Below are 17892 nucleotides of genomic sequence, written 5' to 3' on the forward strand. Positions count from 1 at the left end.
ATTTTGATGGTTATATATAGAGGTCTTAGTATGGGGATTTTTTAGTTTATACTTTTATCTTTTAATCAGCGTTGTTTATATTTTATAATATTTTATTTTTAATGCTTACAATAAAGTTTTTCTTTTAATACACTGGGAGTGGTCACTCAATATATAGACTGGGTGTTTAAAGGGACACTGAACCTAAATTTTTCTTTTGTGATTCAGAAAGAGCATGCAATTTTAAGCAACTAATTTACTCCTATTATCAATTTCTTTGTTCTCTTGCTATCTTTATTTGAAAAAGAAGGCATCTAAGCTAAGCTTTGGTTCAGACCCTGGACAGCACTTGTTTATTGGTGGGTGAATTTATTCGCCAATCAGCCCAGGTTGTTCACCAAAAATGGCCCGGCATCTAAAGTTACATTCTTGCATTTCAAATAAAGAAACCAAGAGAATGAATAAAAATTGATAATAGGAGTAAATTAGAAAGTTGCTTAAAATTGCTGCTTTATCTGAATCATGAAAGTTTAATGTTGACTAGATTATCCCTTTAAGTGATAAATTAGCAAAAACAAGTATTTCAGCCTTAAGTTGACATCAATAAATACTTTTATTACATACAACAAACAAGAAAAGAACAAAAAATAAATTGCAGCACAAATTTGGATAGATGTTCAGCAGAGACCTCTGTATAGCAATGAGATGAGATACTCTGAACAAGGCTCCCTAATTGACTGACAAATCCCAAAACAACTGTTGCTACCTGACAAAATGTCATGTTGCTAAAAGGCACTTTGAGGTTTATAAAACAAAAAAAATACATTTACAAAAGCACAGAGGTGTAGGAGGGTCAAGGCGCGGACAGCCACAAAAGTGCGCAGTCTCTTGCTGGCGTATAAGATTCAATTTGAATTTCACAAATCTTATTGCACATCCATGTTTGGTTACCCAGCAAATCCCCTATACAGACATATAACTTGCAGCTAAAAATACCACCCCACGTTTATTAAAGATTATATCTAAAATTTGCACACATTTTGGGTAAAATGCGTCAGTAAGAAACCTAAGTTACTTTATTTCACAAATGGTCTGCAGACTCCTTTAGGAAGGTTCAAAAAGATATTATCCATATCTTGTTTGTTATTTGTTTTGCAGCAATTTATCACATTAAATAAAATGATTGAAACAACAAATTGGAAAACATCTTGAAATATTGCCTTCTTCCTATTGGTGGTTTATTATCATGAATAGTAAATTGATTTATGGCCACATTTTATATTGTAATATAATTATATGGACATTACGGACAATTTTAATAAATTCCTGAGATAAATTAAATGCACACCAATGGATAATATTGAAATAAAATCTGCATGATTTCAGGAAAAAAGGGAACTGCCTGTATAATTGATTGACACATAAAACTAATTTCTTATAATAAATAAATTAATTTATAGACTATATTTTATGTATTAGAGGTTATTCATTGTTTTATTGCTAAGGCATTTTAACCCCTCCAACTCATGAGAAACTTGCGTAAAGCAGTATAGCAAGGGAAGGGTTAAAGATGCAAAGCTCTGCAGCCATCTTGTATGTAAGACAGACTGCAGAGTATTGCACTATATGCTTTCTTTTTGGCAGTGAACGCCTATGGAGTCTATCAGTCGTTGATGGCAGTGATAAGTCATAGAGCAACACTCTGCACAGAAGTGCAACGTAACAGTTGATTTTTAAGTCTGATAGCCAAAAGTCTTACTCTGCAGTGCTCTAAATTGCAGCTCTTACGTATTTATATGCAGTGCTTAGAGAGATCTATAGGTTGAGAAAAGGTGCAATGCTCTTAAAAGACCCTCTCATTGTAAAACAAATTAAATGCCCTGCAGATTTTTCAGCCCTGAATAGGTGCAATAGTCTGCAGAGATCTTCAATAATATAAAGATGTGATGGTCTTAAGAATCTACTACATCATGTAGATGCACAATCTGCAGGGTTTTTTAGATGATAAAGATGCAACGCTCTGCAGCAGTGTACAGTAAGTCATTGAACGATGAGCTCCTCCAGATTTGAAGGCGACAATCCTCTTTCAAAAATATCTGCCTCAGTCCTGAAAACTGAACTGGAGGAAAGTCAATCTTTCTATCCCAACTGATCCTCATAAGTCTTTCTGAAGCAGTCTCCAGCTGGGAAGAAATCCCAACAACGTTCTTGATACATCTTCCACACGTATGACTCCTGCAAGAAAGGAGATGACTTAACTGCCTACAACACACCAAAATATTGTGACCACAATCCCAAAAAAAACTATTATCTTTTCTGTATATGAAGATTTATAGCACGACATGCCTTTGTTAACTCAAATAATCAAATTCTAAAACTAAGGACGATGGGAAATTGGATACTGTCAGAGTAGAACATGCAACATTACACACAGTTCCAAACAGATTACAAAGCTGTGTTTACAGCAGGAATGTTTGATATGATTTTAAAATTTAGTTTGGACCAAAAACTCTTGTAAATAATTGTTGCATTGTTATTAGTATTTGTAGTTGCTTATCGATCACCTGTATTAAGTATTAATATTGGAATTAATCACGGTATCCATGACAGATAGGTAGGTAGATCTGTTGAGTACTTACCTGTCCCGTGTGCTCGGTTTCATCCTTATTAATCAAGTACATAAGGAAGAACCTGGAAAGTAGAAAGAGAAGAAGGTCAGACCAATTTTAAGCTCAGTACCAGAACCCTTTATAAACCCAAGAGTGTAAAGGAATAAAGTGAGTATCTTCTTTAGGCATTGTAGATAAAGGACAAATAGAGGTGATGTCTTTTTTGACTGTTCTCAGGAATTCCACATCCCTAATTACCATGACTATATCACTCACATGTAATTGGCAAGATTGTGCTCTTCCAGTGTGTGCATCTCAAAACCGTGCGGCGTTGTATCAAAGTAATCACTGCCGATTCCACAGATGAAACATTTGGTCTGTATGGTTAAGTAGAGAAGTTGGATGAAGAAAGTCCATAAAAAGTGTTTATTATAATAAGAACTAAATAGTGAGACAATATATGGATGGACAAATTATTTTTTTAGTGTTACCTCCATATCCTCCTTCACTTGTTCCTGCTGGTCTCTCAGTTCTCCAAAGGCATCAATGATAAGACCTGAAGAAGAACAAACATTGATGTTGACAGGGACTAAGGTTAACTTGACTGTTTTCTAGTGTACCGACCAAGTAAAATTATTATTGGTATCTCATTAGTTATTTGATGTTGGCCATTAGCATCAGGGACTAAGGTTAGTTTGACTGTTTTCTGGTGTACTGACCAAGTACAATTATTCTTGGTATCTCACTGGTCATTTAATGTTGACTGTTAGCATCAACGACTAAAGTTAGCTTGACTGTTTTCTGGTGTAGCAACCAAGTAAAATTATTCTCTGTATCTCATTGGTCATTTGATGTTAACCGTTAGCATCAGGGACTAAGTTTAACTTGACTGTTTTCTGGTGTAACGACCAAGTAAAATTATTCTTGGTATCTCATTGATCATTTGACTATTGATAGTCTTGAAGTCTTTAATGTGCAGGTAAAATGTGTAAAGAAGGAGTTCTCTAGTCAATACATTCCTACATGTTTACATCAATGCTGACTAAAGAGTCATTGTGTGGAGAAGAAATATGAGGAAATATGAGTTCTGAGTGCTGTAAGGTTTACACTAGAGTAATGCTAGAACTTTCTTTCATCATTTAAGTGCATCTTTAGCATTTGTATCATAAAATATATTCTTTAATTGGGCCTGCACTTTTTCTATTTTATTATTTTTTATTGATCAACCAGTACAACTGCCAATATCCCCTCCTGAAACACACCCTGAATGATGGCAAGCAGGATAACGATGACGAAGAAAAAGAAGGTGATGTCGAAGACGACTCTGTAAAGTTCATACTCATCACCCGCGGGATCCTCAATTTCGTCACCAATGCCCCCTCCTGCACGTACGCCAACGTACATATGGAAGAGGTAACACTGCAGGAACACATAGAGAAGGTATGTTAGATAAAGAGTTGGTAGCTTGACATCTAATCAAGTCCTAACTATTAATAAAATACATATTTATAAAGGTTTTTTTTTACATCTGCTCTTTCTCGAAACCACTGCTTTAGTCAAATGAAAACTGGATCAGGTTACTTTGTATAACAATAAGTCATCATGGACCTTAAATTCACAACCATTGTAATCCAGGTCAAGTGAATTACCAGTAACACAATTACTTTGTAAAAAAGGGATACTCATCCAACTTTGCCAAATTAAAGGGGCTAATAGAATCATGTGTCACATACAGCTTACTGATCACATTTCAGGAAAGTTAAAGGGACATTCCAGACATAGTTCGAATTCACATGGATGCATTTCAGTTTTGAATAGAAGCATTTTTATAATATATATGTATTAGCAAAAAATGTTCTAATAAAAGCTATAGCTGTTTCAAAAATGTATTTAAGTATGCACCATGCCTAAGGTGTTTGTACCATCTGGTAATGAATCGGTTTGTTAATTGCTGACATGATACAAGCCCCACTGGGGCTCTGAGCAGCTGCAGTATTTAGTATGCTGGTGAATTGAGAATATCTAGTTATGCTTCACATGCACGAGCAGAGAAAAATGCTAACACTAAAACAGTGCTAACTTTTACTAGAAGCAGTTTTGCCAATACATGTATATTGTTAATATGTTTCTATTCAAAGATGTAATTCATCTATGTGCATTTAAATTTTGACTGGAATGTCCCTTTAAAAATAAAAACAAAAAATGATGTATAGCTTAAAGGGCCATGATACCCAAATGTTGAAACACTTGAAAGTGATGCAGAGACCTCTGTAAAAAGCTGACTAGAAAATATCACCTGAACATCTCTATGTAAAAAAGAGATATTTTACCTCAAAAGTTCCTCAGTAGCCACATCCTATTGTAAAGGACTTCTAAGCAGCAAATCAATATGTCTGTCCCGGGACAGCTCATCTTATTTCCCTATTCAGTTTAAGGAAGTTTACTATGAAATCTCATGAGAGTTAAGTGAAATCTCATGAGATCACAGTAAAAGAGTTCATGACCTCAGTACAGTTGATGCTGATTGGCTGCTGTTCATTTCATCATTTTTTTTTATTTTTTTTATCTGCAGCTGAGCAGTAACTGAAGTATAGCTTTTTACACATAACTTACTCTGCGGAGCTGAGGAAATTGTGAGGTAAAACATCTTCCTTTTTTACATAGAGATGCTCAGGTGATATTTTCCTGTCAGCTTTTTACAGTTATACTGAATCAGTTTCCTGTGATTTAGCATATGAGTATTATGTCCCTTTAAGTTAAGGGAGATAAAAAACAAACAAAAAAAAACACAATTTAAAAATATAGGATTAAAGAAAATAGCTATTTCTATATAATAGAAGTATGTGAGCTGAAGACAGAGAGATAGAGGTGTGGTGGGGGTTAGTTAAAAACATGGTAAATTGTGGCCCCAGACGATTGTTATTGATGTAAAAAGATTCTGTCATGCTAATATATGTGCAGATATATAGTTACAAAGCTCATTTTCTGTTTTGAATATATATTTTGGATTTTTGAGCCCTATATGAAATATGTATTCAACTGAGGTCTGTATGCCAATAATTTTCTTTGGTGTAATTTTATACTAATACAAATATAACAGAATAAACTTATACACACTATGAGGAAAATTACAAGTGGAGCACTATTTATTGCTCCCGCTTGCACGCCAACTCCGCTAGAAGTAAGATTTTTATGTGCGGTGGGTAGCGCTTGTATTACGAGTTGAAAGAAAAAAAGTTTCTAATATTGGGACCACGTTAAGTTATTCTCCCACAGAAGTCAAGGGAGCAAGAAAAGTTTAATTGCGCGCAAACCCGACTGCATATTCTCAAGTGCGCAAACCCGACAAGAAAATATTAATATTTCACATTCCAACGTTCTTCATATACAAGACTATGTTCTATTTATTCAAAAATACATATTTCTATATATATGATGGTATTATGGGTACAATATATTTCTATACCTATATATATATATATATATATATATATATAAATATATATATATATACAGATGATTATATATAGGTATTAATATATACAGATATATATATATATATATTTATAAATACTATAAATGCTATTTGCAGAACATTAGAATGTGAAATATTTACATTAAATGCATAGTTAAAACCTTTATTAAATATGAATATTGCAGAAATATTTTTTTTATCTACTTGACAACAAACGGCTCAAATGCACATATACATGTGTGTGTAATTATGTATACATATGTATTTATGTGTTTATATGTGAATATAAGTCTATAAATACATATATACACATATAAATACATATATACACACACACACATACATGTTTAGACATTTATGTGTATGTATCTTTTTTCTAACACCTGAGACCCCATATCTTTGAGCCCTTATAACATTTTTGTACATTTTTTTATAATCATTTTTATTAGATAGTGTTATTATGAGTGTTGTACTTTTGAATGTATTTTAGATGTGTTTTATTTGAGCGTAACAGAGTTAACAGTAGCTCTGAACTTGTGCTATCCCAACGCACATCAAATTCAATTGCGCTCAAGTGATCGCGTTTAATTTCAACTTGTAATACTCGCGCTACATTTGATGCGCGCAAGCAGCCGCAATAAACCCAATATCGCAATAAACCCAATATTGCTCGCTCTGAACTGTTAATCTAGCCCTATACATGTTAGCGCTATACGGATCCGGTACAAATTAAATTGTAAAATAATTTCTTAAATATAAAATTAACTAAATAAATGTAGAATGGGTATAGAAAGTATTTAAAACATACTAATTTGTGAATATTTAAATTGTTAAAAAATTAAAAGAGTACTTGAAATTAAGCATCCAAACAAATTAAAGGGACGTGATACCAAAATTTTAAAACACATGAAAGTGATGCAGCAGAGCTGTAAAAAGCTGACTAGAAAATATCTTCTAAACATCTCTGTAAAAAAGGAAGATATTTTACCTCAAAATGTCCTAAGTATTGCTACCCTATTGTAAAGGACTTTAAGCAGCAAATCAGTATGCATGTCCCGGGACCTGCAAAAGGTGCCTCATGCACACTCATGTTATTTCCCTATTCAGTTATGGAAGTTTACTATGAAATCTCAAGAGATCACAGTAAAATAGTTCATGATCTCAGCACTGCTGACACTGATTGGCTGCTGTTCATTTCTTTTTCTTTTTTTTACCTGCAGCTGGGCAGTAACTGAAATATCATTTTTTACACAGCACTTACTCTGGTGAGCTGAGGAAATTGTGAGGTAAAATATCTTCCTTTTTTACATAGAGATGCTCAGGTGATATTTTCTAGTCAGCTTTTTACAGTTATGTGACAGCATATAAGTATTATGTCCCTTTAAGCAGGTTGTTTGGTAACCAGAGAGTTTTTGTCTACTCGATAGGACAATAATCTGAAACAACAAATGGTCAGCGCATCTCCGATTCACAGCAACATATTTATTTAGTGGAAATCCCTGCACAGGAGACTGCAAGGACTTATGCTCTGGAGCGTGCATGTCTGGATCACTATATGGCAATAGAAGACACAAATAACAAACAATCGGGTTTGAGGATCTCGCTGACTACCAACCTGTCTGTAAAAAGCACTCCTGATGCTGTAACAATTCTAACAGGTTCCTGTCTGATGAGCACTGTTTATATGTACTCTAAGTGGTTTTTTTTATCAAGGATTTTCACTAAATAAATATTTTGCTGTGAATTGGATGTGCGTTGTCTATTTGTTGTTTCAGATATAAACTTATGAAATTTCTAAAACCCAAATATACTATTTTTTATATAAGTGCATATACATTTTGCTTAGTAAAATTAAAGGGATACTGAACCCAATTTGTTTTCTTTCGTGATTCAGATAGAGCAATTTTAAGCAGCAAATTGACTCCTATTATATTTATTTTTTTCTTTCTCTTGGTATCTTTATTTGAAAAAGCTAAATGTAGCTACCAATCAGCAAGCGCTACCTAGGGTTCTGAACCAAAAATGGGCCAGCTCGTAAGCTTACATTTCTACTTTTTCAAATAAAGATACCAAGAGAATGAAGAAAAAATTATAATAGGAGTAAATTAGAAATTGAAAAAAAAATGGGGTTCAGTATCCCTTTAAGTATAACTGTATATGTATACATTAACATTTACACCTATTACACAGGTACAGACAGACTAACTCAGAGAAACATTGAAATAACCTACTCAACACTGAACAAACTTCTTGTTGATTGAATGTGTGCCAATGTTAAATAGTTCATTGCGAAGCGATAATGTTAAAGTCAAATTGTCATAATAATGTTGGTAGGAATGTGTATTCATCTCTTTCGTTATGAAACAAATTCCTAATATGGCCGCCGCAAGCAACGTTCAGTTTTTTTCGTAGCCAGATTTCTTCTTCTGAAAGTACAACACATTAAGATCTTAGTGTGTTGCAAGAAAAAAATCTGTCTCCGAATGCCGCTAGAGGGGGCCATATTTGGCATCCATTTCATAACGAAAGAGACTAATGCACATCTCTAGTATTGACGTTAAAGATACTTATTATTTCATGATTCAGATAGAGCATGCAACTTTCTTATTTACTCCTATTATTAATTTTTCTTTGTTCTCTTGGTATCTTTATTTGAAAAAGCAGTAATGTAAGCTTACGAGCCGGACCATTTTTGGTTCAGCACCCTGGATAGCGCTTGCTGATTGGTGCCTGCCTTTAGCCTCCAATCAGCAAGCAGTACCCAGGTGCTGAACCAAAGATGGGCCAGCTCGTAAGCATACATTCCTGCTTTTTCAATTAAAGATACCAAGAGAATGAAGAAAAATTGCTAATAGGAGTAAATTAGAAAGTTGCTTAACATTCCATGCTCTATCGGAATCACAAAAGAAAAAAATTGGGTTCAGTGTCCCTTTAATTTTGATAAAGTAGTATTTTTCTTAAACTGAATACTTAGACATCACCCAATGCTTTAAACATTTGTACTCAGTATAGTATATTTCTTTGCCACATTTTTCAATGCTGACTGTTTAGTGCAACATAAGAAGAAAAGAGCTGTCACTCGAAATTTAGAAAGCTGATTTGCGTTATGTTTACGTCATTAGAAGGTGAGTATTTACCGTCATCATGTCATCGCATTTCATATCTGGATCATCCTCATCCTCGCTTTTGTTGTAAAATTTGCGGAAGAAGTTGAAAGCAACAACCGTATATAGATAAACAACTACTGCAAGTAGACCGACGGTCATCATTAACTATGGCGAACAGTAGAGAGAGAGAGAGAGAGGACATAAAGGTCAATAGAGAGTCATCAATAAAAGAGAGATTGAAAATGAGAAACAGAAAATGCTGAGAGAAGGGAAATGAGCAACTTGGTAGAAGGCTGAAGAACAAAAAAAAAAAGCAATGCATGAAAACTCAATGGGGGAGAAGGGTTTAGAGGTGGATCTTCAGACCTGTTTGCCGTTGTGTGTGACAGATGATAGAATGGTTCGAAGGGTCTTCACACCCATAGCAATGTCCAACAAGTGGGCAGCAAAGAAAAAGTTGTTGTAGTGACCAAGAATAGACATGACAGTGTACCAGACCAAGTAGAGGAAGGACTATGGGAGAAATAATAAAATATCAGTTACTGAGATATACCCAATAGCACAGTAGGGACATTTTCCATGGATATTCACTGTAAATGGTTTATCACCCCACTTGACTTCATTCTTTCAACTCTTATGTTAAATGTTGCTTGTATCTATTGTCCATCACATGACTGATGGTGCTGTCTCACTTAATCTTACGCCAATCATATTCAACTACCTCTGAGTTCCCTCTTTTTTTTTTAACCCATCAAGAATATTCACCCATGCATATTCAGTTTGACCACCTCAGATTTAGTGACATAAAATATCATCTCTGATCAAATGGACCAACTCCATTTCTATATCTATCATTAAAATATCTCAATGCTATATGTCTTCTCAAATGCAATACCAGTATCTATCCTGCAGATTACTATCACAATGACGTCAGTGTTTTGCACCCCACCCCATACAACTCACATTATCTGTGAAGACAACACCAAACTTCCAGATCTGATACTTAAGATCAATTGAAGTAATCCTGTTGGAGAAAAATATAAGTGAGGATAGGATTTGGTGAAGTTATCTAAACAGACACATAACCCTTTTAGTTCTATAATTCAGATATAGAATGTAATTTTAAACTTTCAAATTTGCCTCGATTATCAAACGTTCTTAGTTCTCTTAGTATCCTTATTTAAAAGGCAGGGAGTTAAGTTCAGGAGTGTGCAAGTGTCTGCAGTAATATAAGGCAGCAGTTTAAAAAGAATGGTATAAATTTGCAGGAGCACTAGATTTCCTGCCATCCAGTGCTCCAGACGTGCACTATGTGTTTAACTCCTTAAAAGTTGCTGTCTCAAAAACTCCTATTCTATTTCAGATGAAGATATGATCAGTGATTAGATTCCTGCTTCTCATGTGTTCACCAACCATCTGGAGTAGTACAGGATCAAAACTACATATATCAGAGGGGTTAAGCACATATTAAAAGAAAGCACAGTTTGATTTTAAATTTTGCACTACAATGTCCCTTTAACAGTACTGCTTGAACACTATGGGGCCCATTTATCAAAGGGCTTGCGGACCTGATCCGACACTGCGGATCAGGTCCGCAAGACCTCGCTAAATGCGGAGAGCAATACGCTCTCCGCATTTAACATTGCACCAGCAGCTCACAAGAGCTGCTGGTGCAACGCGGCCCCCTGCTGACTCGCGGCCAATCGGCCGCCAGCAGGGAGCTGTCAATCAACCCGATCGTATTCGATCGGGTTGATTTCCGGCGATTCCTGTCCGCCTGCTCAGAGCAGGCGGACAGGGTTATGAAGCAGCGGTCTTTAGACCGCTGCTTCATAACTTGTGTTTCTGGCGAGTCTGAAGACTCGCCAGAAACACGGCCCTTCAAGCTCCGTACGGAGCTTGATAAATGGGCCTGTTAGTATAAATCCCATTTTAGCAAGCAATCACTTGGCAAAATGCATAGACATCTTAGTGCCCACCAAGTGAAGAGGGACTTGTCAGGCTCTGGCTTCTTCTCATTCTGAGAACTGATTTCCAGACTAGCAAGGTCCATTCCTAGAAGCTCAGCAATCCTCTCACGGCCATAAATATCTCCATATTTATCCAGCACCTATAAAGGATGAAGAGGGAGAGAGAAAATTCAAAGATAACGTTAGTCTAGTTCAAAGAATTCTCAAAAAAACGCCAGCAATGATTTATTAAAGCAATAAGGCAATAATCTTACTTTTCGTTTAACAAACTTGTCCCAGTAGTTACTTGGAAAGGATCTACAAAAATTAAACAAAAATATCAAATTAGTTATTCAACATATATGAAGAAATGTCCCGTTCAGGTTCTGTCAAATGAGACACACTTTTGTTTGAATTATCCCCAAATGATAAAGTGCCCACACTTATCTCATTCCGTGTACTTACGGGGTATTCAAGACAAGACGATCCCACTGTCCTTTAATGTCATCGTCTTCTGGCTGCTCTGTGATGAAAATCCCATCAAATTCCAGTTTACGTGCCAACTCCTTCTCACGTTTAAAAATGACCAAGGGAACCTGAAGGACAATAGATATCTCATATGAGATCTACCACATGTAGTATCCCTTGATCTATAAGATATTAAAGGATTTTCACCAAAGTATGGTGTCTTCAGGGTCCAAGGCAATAAATGAACATTGAGGTCCAAACTCACTTTCAGACAGTTGTAACCGATGATGCAGAGGAATGAGATGAGGGTGTGGATGATGGATAACATAGACATGGTTGGTTGCATGTAGCCTGTGCTTTCCTCTAGGAAGAAGTAAACCATGCTCTCCTCTTCTTCATCCTCCTCGCCTCCCACATCCTCCAGAATGGATATTTCCTCCTCAACCCCTGAGCCCCTCAAAGTCTCCTCTCCTTTAGGAGCATCAGACACCTTTACATAAAAAGAGGATGCAGTTACATGCGGAATCATGTGTAGCTGTAAGAAGTGTTTTAATGGAGCAATATGAGGAGAGCAGTTATAGTGAGGTATTATATTGAGCAATGGGAGGTTATACTGAGTAATATGAGGAGATATAGGGAGAGAATACAGTATATGGAGCAATATGTGTAACTATGGGGAACAGTTGCTTGTTATTTTATATTAAAAATTGTATATTTTTCCTACCTTGTAGAACAACAGGATAAAGTTAAGAGCAAATGCCAAGAACAGAGCCAGGAACCTGAGGTTATAGAAATTTCTGGAGAGATAATTCTGTAGAGAGAACCATGGGTTATAATCTCATTAGTGGTGTCATAAATATACACATAAACACACACATGTAGAAATGTATATGTTGGGGATTCAACTAACCAAAAATTTAATTCTTTGGATTTCAAGCTCATTCCAGATTTCAAACCCTCCGTTATCTTCCTCTTTCTTGGAAGAGGGCCTTCCTCTTGGTTGTGACAAAAACCTCTGGCTCCTCAGGTTCTTCAGGAGCTGGAGCGGCCTCTGTCTTTGCCTCCTCCCCTTTCTCTCCATTCTCTTCACTGGTTGTATGAAAAATAGAAGGAAATCACATCTATGTCATTTGTTCTGTTTGCAGTAATGTTTTAAACCCCATACACGTCATCTTTCATCTTCCACCAGAAATACTTTGCACAATATTGAAACTCAATCGCTTAAATTGACACTTTACCCTCTGATATTGTTATATTTCAACTCATTTATAACTGGCCATAACTGGTCTTTATTTGAAAAGCAGAAATCTAAGCTTAGGGAGCCGGACCGTTTTTGGTGCGAGCACCTAGGTAGCGCTGGTTAATTGGTGGCTAAATGGGCTGGCTCCTAAGATTAGATTTCTGCTTTTCAAATAAAGATAGCAAGAGAACAAATTTATAATAGGATAGGAGTACATTAGAATGTTGCTTAAAATTGCATGTTCTATCTGAATCAATTTGGGTTTAGTGTCCCTTTAAGGTGACACCATTAAGGCAATAGCGTTGAAGATTCATTTAGAAACAGTTTTGGTTTAAATAAAGAGCATATATTTTGAAAATGTAATCACTAGAATTTTGGTAATACCACAAATTAGTTTTCACACTCTTTCAGTAGGTTTTATTTTCTTCCTAATATCAGCTATTAATGTCACCTGTTACCCATGTCCTAATATAAAAGATAATTAGGTACAAATCCATTTGAAGACATAAACCAGTAAATGAGGTTTGGAGGAAAAATCTGGAAGAAATCATACTAAAATTCCCTGGTTATTAGTTATCAAATGTGACCATATATTCCTTCTGCTTTTCTATTAAAGAGACATTAAACACTAAATAAATGCTAGGTAGAATGATGCATTCAAAGAAAGATTAGTCTAATAATAATGTGTAGATGTATTTTTTTAAAGTTGCTGTTTAAATAGTGAGAAAATAAGTTAGAAGATTTAGGCCTAGATTTAGAGTTCGGCGGTAGCCGTCAAAACCAGCTTTAGAGGCTCCTAACGCTGTTTTGGCCGGCACCGCTGGTATTTGGAGTCAGTCATTAAAGGGTCTAACGCTCACTTTACAGCCGCGACTTTTCCATACCGCAGATCCCCCTACGCCATTTGCGTAGCCTATCTTTTCAATGGGATCTTCCTAACGCCGGTATTTAGAGTCGTTTCTGCAGTGAGCGTTAGAGCTCTATCGACAAGATTCCAGCCGCCTGAAAATAGCAGGAGTTAAGAGCTTTCTGGCTAACGCCGGTTTATAAAGCTCTTAACTACTGTACCCTAAAGTTACACTTAACACCCATAAACTACCTATGTACCCCTAAAACCGAGGTCCCCCCACATCGCCGCTCACTCGATTAAAATTTTTACCCCCTAATCTGCCGACCGCCACCTACGTTATACATATGTACCCCTAATCTGCTGCCCCAAACACCGCCGACCCCTGTATTATATCTATTAACCCCTAACTTGCCCCCCACAACGTCGCCGCAAGCTACTTAAAATAATTAACCCCTAATCTACCGACCGCAAATCGCCGCCACCTACGTTATCCCTATGTACCCCTAATCTGCTACCCCCTAACATAGCCTGACCCTATGTTATATTTATTAACCCTTAATCTGCCCCCCTCAACGGCGCCGACACCTACCTACACTTATTAAACCCCTAATCTGCCGAGCGGACACTGAGCGCTACTATAATAAAGTTATTAACCCCTAATCCGCCTCACTAACCTATCATAAATAGTATTAACCCCTAATCTGCCCTCCCTAACATCGCCGACACCTACCTTCAATTATTAACCCCTATCTGCCGACGGAGCTCACCGCTATTCTAATAAATGTATTAACCCCTAAAGCTAAGTCTAACCTAACACTAACACCCCCCCTAAGTTAAATATAAGTTTTTATCTAACGAAATAAATTAACTCTTATTAAATAAATGATTCCTATTTAAAGCTAAATACTTCCTGTAAAATAAATCCTAATATAGCTACAATATAAATTATAATTATATTATAGCTATTTTAGGATTAATATTTAATTTTACAGGCAACTTTGTAATTATTATTAACCAGGTACAATAGCTATTAAATAGTTAAGAACTATTTAATAGTTACTAGTTAAAATAATAACAAATTTACCTGTAAAATAAATCCTAACCTAAGATATAATTAAACCTAACACTACCCTATCAATAAAATAATTAAATAAACTACCTACAATTACCTACAATTAACTAACACTACACAATCAATAAATTAATTAAACACAATTGCTACAAATAAATAAATTTAAATAAACTATCTAAAGTACAAAAAATAAAAAAGAACTAAGTTACAGAAAATAATAAAATATTTACAAACATAAGAAAAATATTACAACAATTTTAAACTAATTACACCCTACTCTAAGCCCCCTAATAAAAATAACAAAGACCCCCAAAATAAAAAAATCCCTACCCTATTCTAAAATACAAAATATTACAAGCTCTTTTACCTACCAGCCCTGAACAGGGCCCTTTGCGGGGCATGCCCCAAGAATTTCAGCTCTTTTGCCTGTAAAATAAAACATACAATACCCCCCCCCCAACATTACAACCCACCACCCACATACCCTAATCTAACCCCAAACCCCCCTTAAATAAACCTAACACTACCCCCCTTGATGATCTTCCTACCTTGTCTTCACCATGCCAGGTTCACCGATCCGTCCTGGCTCCAGATCTTCATCCAACCCAAGCGGGGGCTAGACATCCACTGAAGAAGTCCAGAAGAGGGTCCAAAGTCTTCCTCCTATCCGGCAAGAAGAGGACATCCGGGACCCGGCAAACATCTTCTCCAAGCGCATCTTCTATCTTCTTCCATCCGATGACGACCGGCTCCATCTTGAAGACCTCCAGCGCGGATCCATCCTCTTCTTCCGACGACCTAGACGACGAATGACGGTTTCCTTTAAGGGACGTCTACAAGATGCGTCCACTCGAATTCCGATTGGCTGATAGGATTCTATCAGCCAATCGGAATTAAGGTAGAATCAGCCAATCAGAATATAGTTCAATCCGATTGGCTGATCCAATCAGCCAATCAGATTGAGCTCGCATTCTATTGGCTGATCGGAACAGCCAATAGAATGCGAGCTCAATCTGATTGGCTGATTGGATCAGCCAATCGGATTGAACTATATTCTGATTGGCTGATTCCATCAGCCAATCAGAAAATTCCTACCTTAATTCCGATTGGCTGATAGAATCCTATCAGCCAATCGTGAATTCGAGGGACGCCATCTTGGATGACGTCCCTTAAAGGGAACCGTCATTACGTCGTCTAGTCGTCGGAAGAAGAGGATGGATCCGCGCTGGAGGTCTTCAGATGAGCCGGTCGTCATCGGATGGAAGAAGATAGAAGATGCCGCTTGGAGAAGATGTTTGCCGGTCCGGATGTCCTCTTCTTGCCGGATAGGAGGAAGACTTTGGACCCTCTTCTGGACTTCTTCAGTGGATGTCTAGCCCCCGCTTGGGTTGGATGAAGATCTTGGAGCCAGGACGGATCGGTGAACCCGGCATGGTGAAGACAAGGTAGGAAGATCCTCAGGGGGGTAGTGTTAGGTTTAGTTAAGGGGGGTTTGGGTTAGATTAGGGGTATGTGGGTGGTGGGTTGTAATGTTGGGGGGGGTGGGTATTGTATGTTTTTTTTTACAGGCAAAAGAGCTGAAATTCTTGGGGCATGCCCCGCCAAAGGGCCCTGTTCAGGGCTGGGTAAGGTAAAAAGAGCTTGTAATATTTGTATTTTTAGAATAGGTAGGGAATTTTTATTTGGGGGTCTTTGTTATTTTATTAGGGGGCTTAGAGTAGAGTGTAAATTAGTTTAAAATTGTTGTAAGATTTTTCTTATGTATTGTAAATATTTTTATTTTCTGTAACTTAGTTCTTTTTTATTTTTTGTACTTTAGATAGTTTATTTAAATTTTATTTATTTGTAGCAATTGTGTTTAATTAATTTATTGATAGTGTAGTGTTAGGTTATTGTAGGTAATTGTAGGTAGTTTAGATTTAATTATTTTATTGATAGGGTAGTGTTAGGTTTAATTATATCTTAGGTTAGGATTTATTTTTACAGGTAAATTTGTTATTATTTTAACTAGGTAACTATTAAATAGTTCTTAACTATTTAATAGCTATTGTACCTGGTTAAAATAATTACAAAGTTGCCTGTAAAATAAATATTAATCCTAAAATAGCTATAATATAAATGTAATTTATATTGTAGCTATATTAGGATTTATTTTACAGGTAAGTATTTAGCTTTAAATAGGAATCATTTTTTAATAAGAGTTAATTTATTTCGTTAGATAAAAATTATATTTAACTTAGGGGGGTGTTAGTGTTAGGGTTAGACTTAGCTTTAGGGGTTAATACATTTATTAGATAGCGGTGAGCTCCGGTCGGCAGATTAGGGGTTAATAATTGAAGGTAGGTGTCGGCGATGTTAGGGAGGGCAGATTAGGGGTTAATACTATTTATGATAGGGTTAGTGAGGCGGATTAGGGGTTAATAACTTTATTATAGTAGCGCTCAGGTCCGCTCGGCAGATTAGGGGTTAATAAGTGTAGGCAGGTGTCGGCGACGTTGAGGGGGGCAGATTAGGGGTTAATAAATATAACATAGGGGTCGGCGATGTTAGGGCAGCAGATTAGGGGTACATAGGGATAACGTAGGTGGCGGCGGTTTACGGAGCGGCAGATTAGGGGTTAAAAGTGTAATGCAGGGGTCAGCGATAGCGGGGGCGGCAGATTTAGGGGTTAATAAGTGTAAGGTTAGGGGTGTTTAGACTCGTGGGACATGTATAGAGTGTTAGGTGCAGACGTTAGGAAGTGTTTCCCCATAGGAAACAATGGGGCTGCGTTAAGAGCTGAACCGCTGCTTTTTTGCAGTGTTAGGTTTTTTTCAGCTCAAACTGCCCCATTGTTTCCTATGGGAGAATCGTGCACGAGCACGTTTTTGATTGCCGGCCGCGTCCGTAAGCAACTCTGGGTATCGAGAGTTGCATTTGGCGGTAAATATGCTCTACGCTCCTTTTTTGGAGCCTAACGCAGCATTTGTTTGAACTCTCGATACCAGAGTTAGAATTTATGGTGGCGGCCAGAAAAAAACCTGCGGAGCGGTTAACAGCCCTTTTTACCGCCGAACTCCAAATCTAGGCCTCTGTGTCTATAAGTCAAAGGAACTGCCATGTTGTAAACTTAGGTTACCTTCTCTGCTGTGACCAATTAGGGG

The 17892-nt window shown here is 36.7% G+C and overlaps 1 protein-coding gene across 1 annotated transcript in view; it reads right to left on the reverse strand.

The window, feature by feature from the left end:
• Window positions 1-573: 573 nt before the first annotated feature.
• RYR1 (ryanodine receptor 1) overlaps window positions 574-17892 on the reverse strand; it is a 250295-nt gene continuing 232976 nt past the window's right edge. Inside the window, 15 exon segments of the mRNA XM_053721620.1 lie at window positions 574-2214; window positions 2619-2670; window positions 2865-2965; window positions 3080-3144; window positions 3851-4007; window positions 9201-9335; window positions 9537-9683; window positions 10134-10194; window positions 11150-11280; window positions 11395-11437; window positions 11585-11715; window positions 11853-12077; window positions 12312-12398; window positions 12498-12593; window positions 12595-12676. Coding sequence (XP_053577595.1) covers window positions 2119-2214; window positions 2619-2670; window positions 2865-2965; window positions 3080-3144; window positions 3851-4007; window positions 9201-9335; window positions 9537-9683; window positions 10134-10194; window positions 11150-11280; window positions 11395-11437; window positions 11585-11715; window positions 11853-12077; window positions 12312-12398; window positions 12498-12593; window positions 12595-12676 — 1609 coding nt within the window. The 3' untranslated portion in view covers window positions 574-2118.

This window comes from Bombina bombina, chromosome 7 (assembly GCF_027579735.1).
Source record: "Bombina bombina isolate aBomBom1 chromosome 7, aBomBom1.pri, whole genome shotgun sequence".
NCBI lineage: Eukaryota > Metazoa > Chordata > Amphibia > Anura > Bombinatoridae > Bombina > Bombina bombina.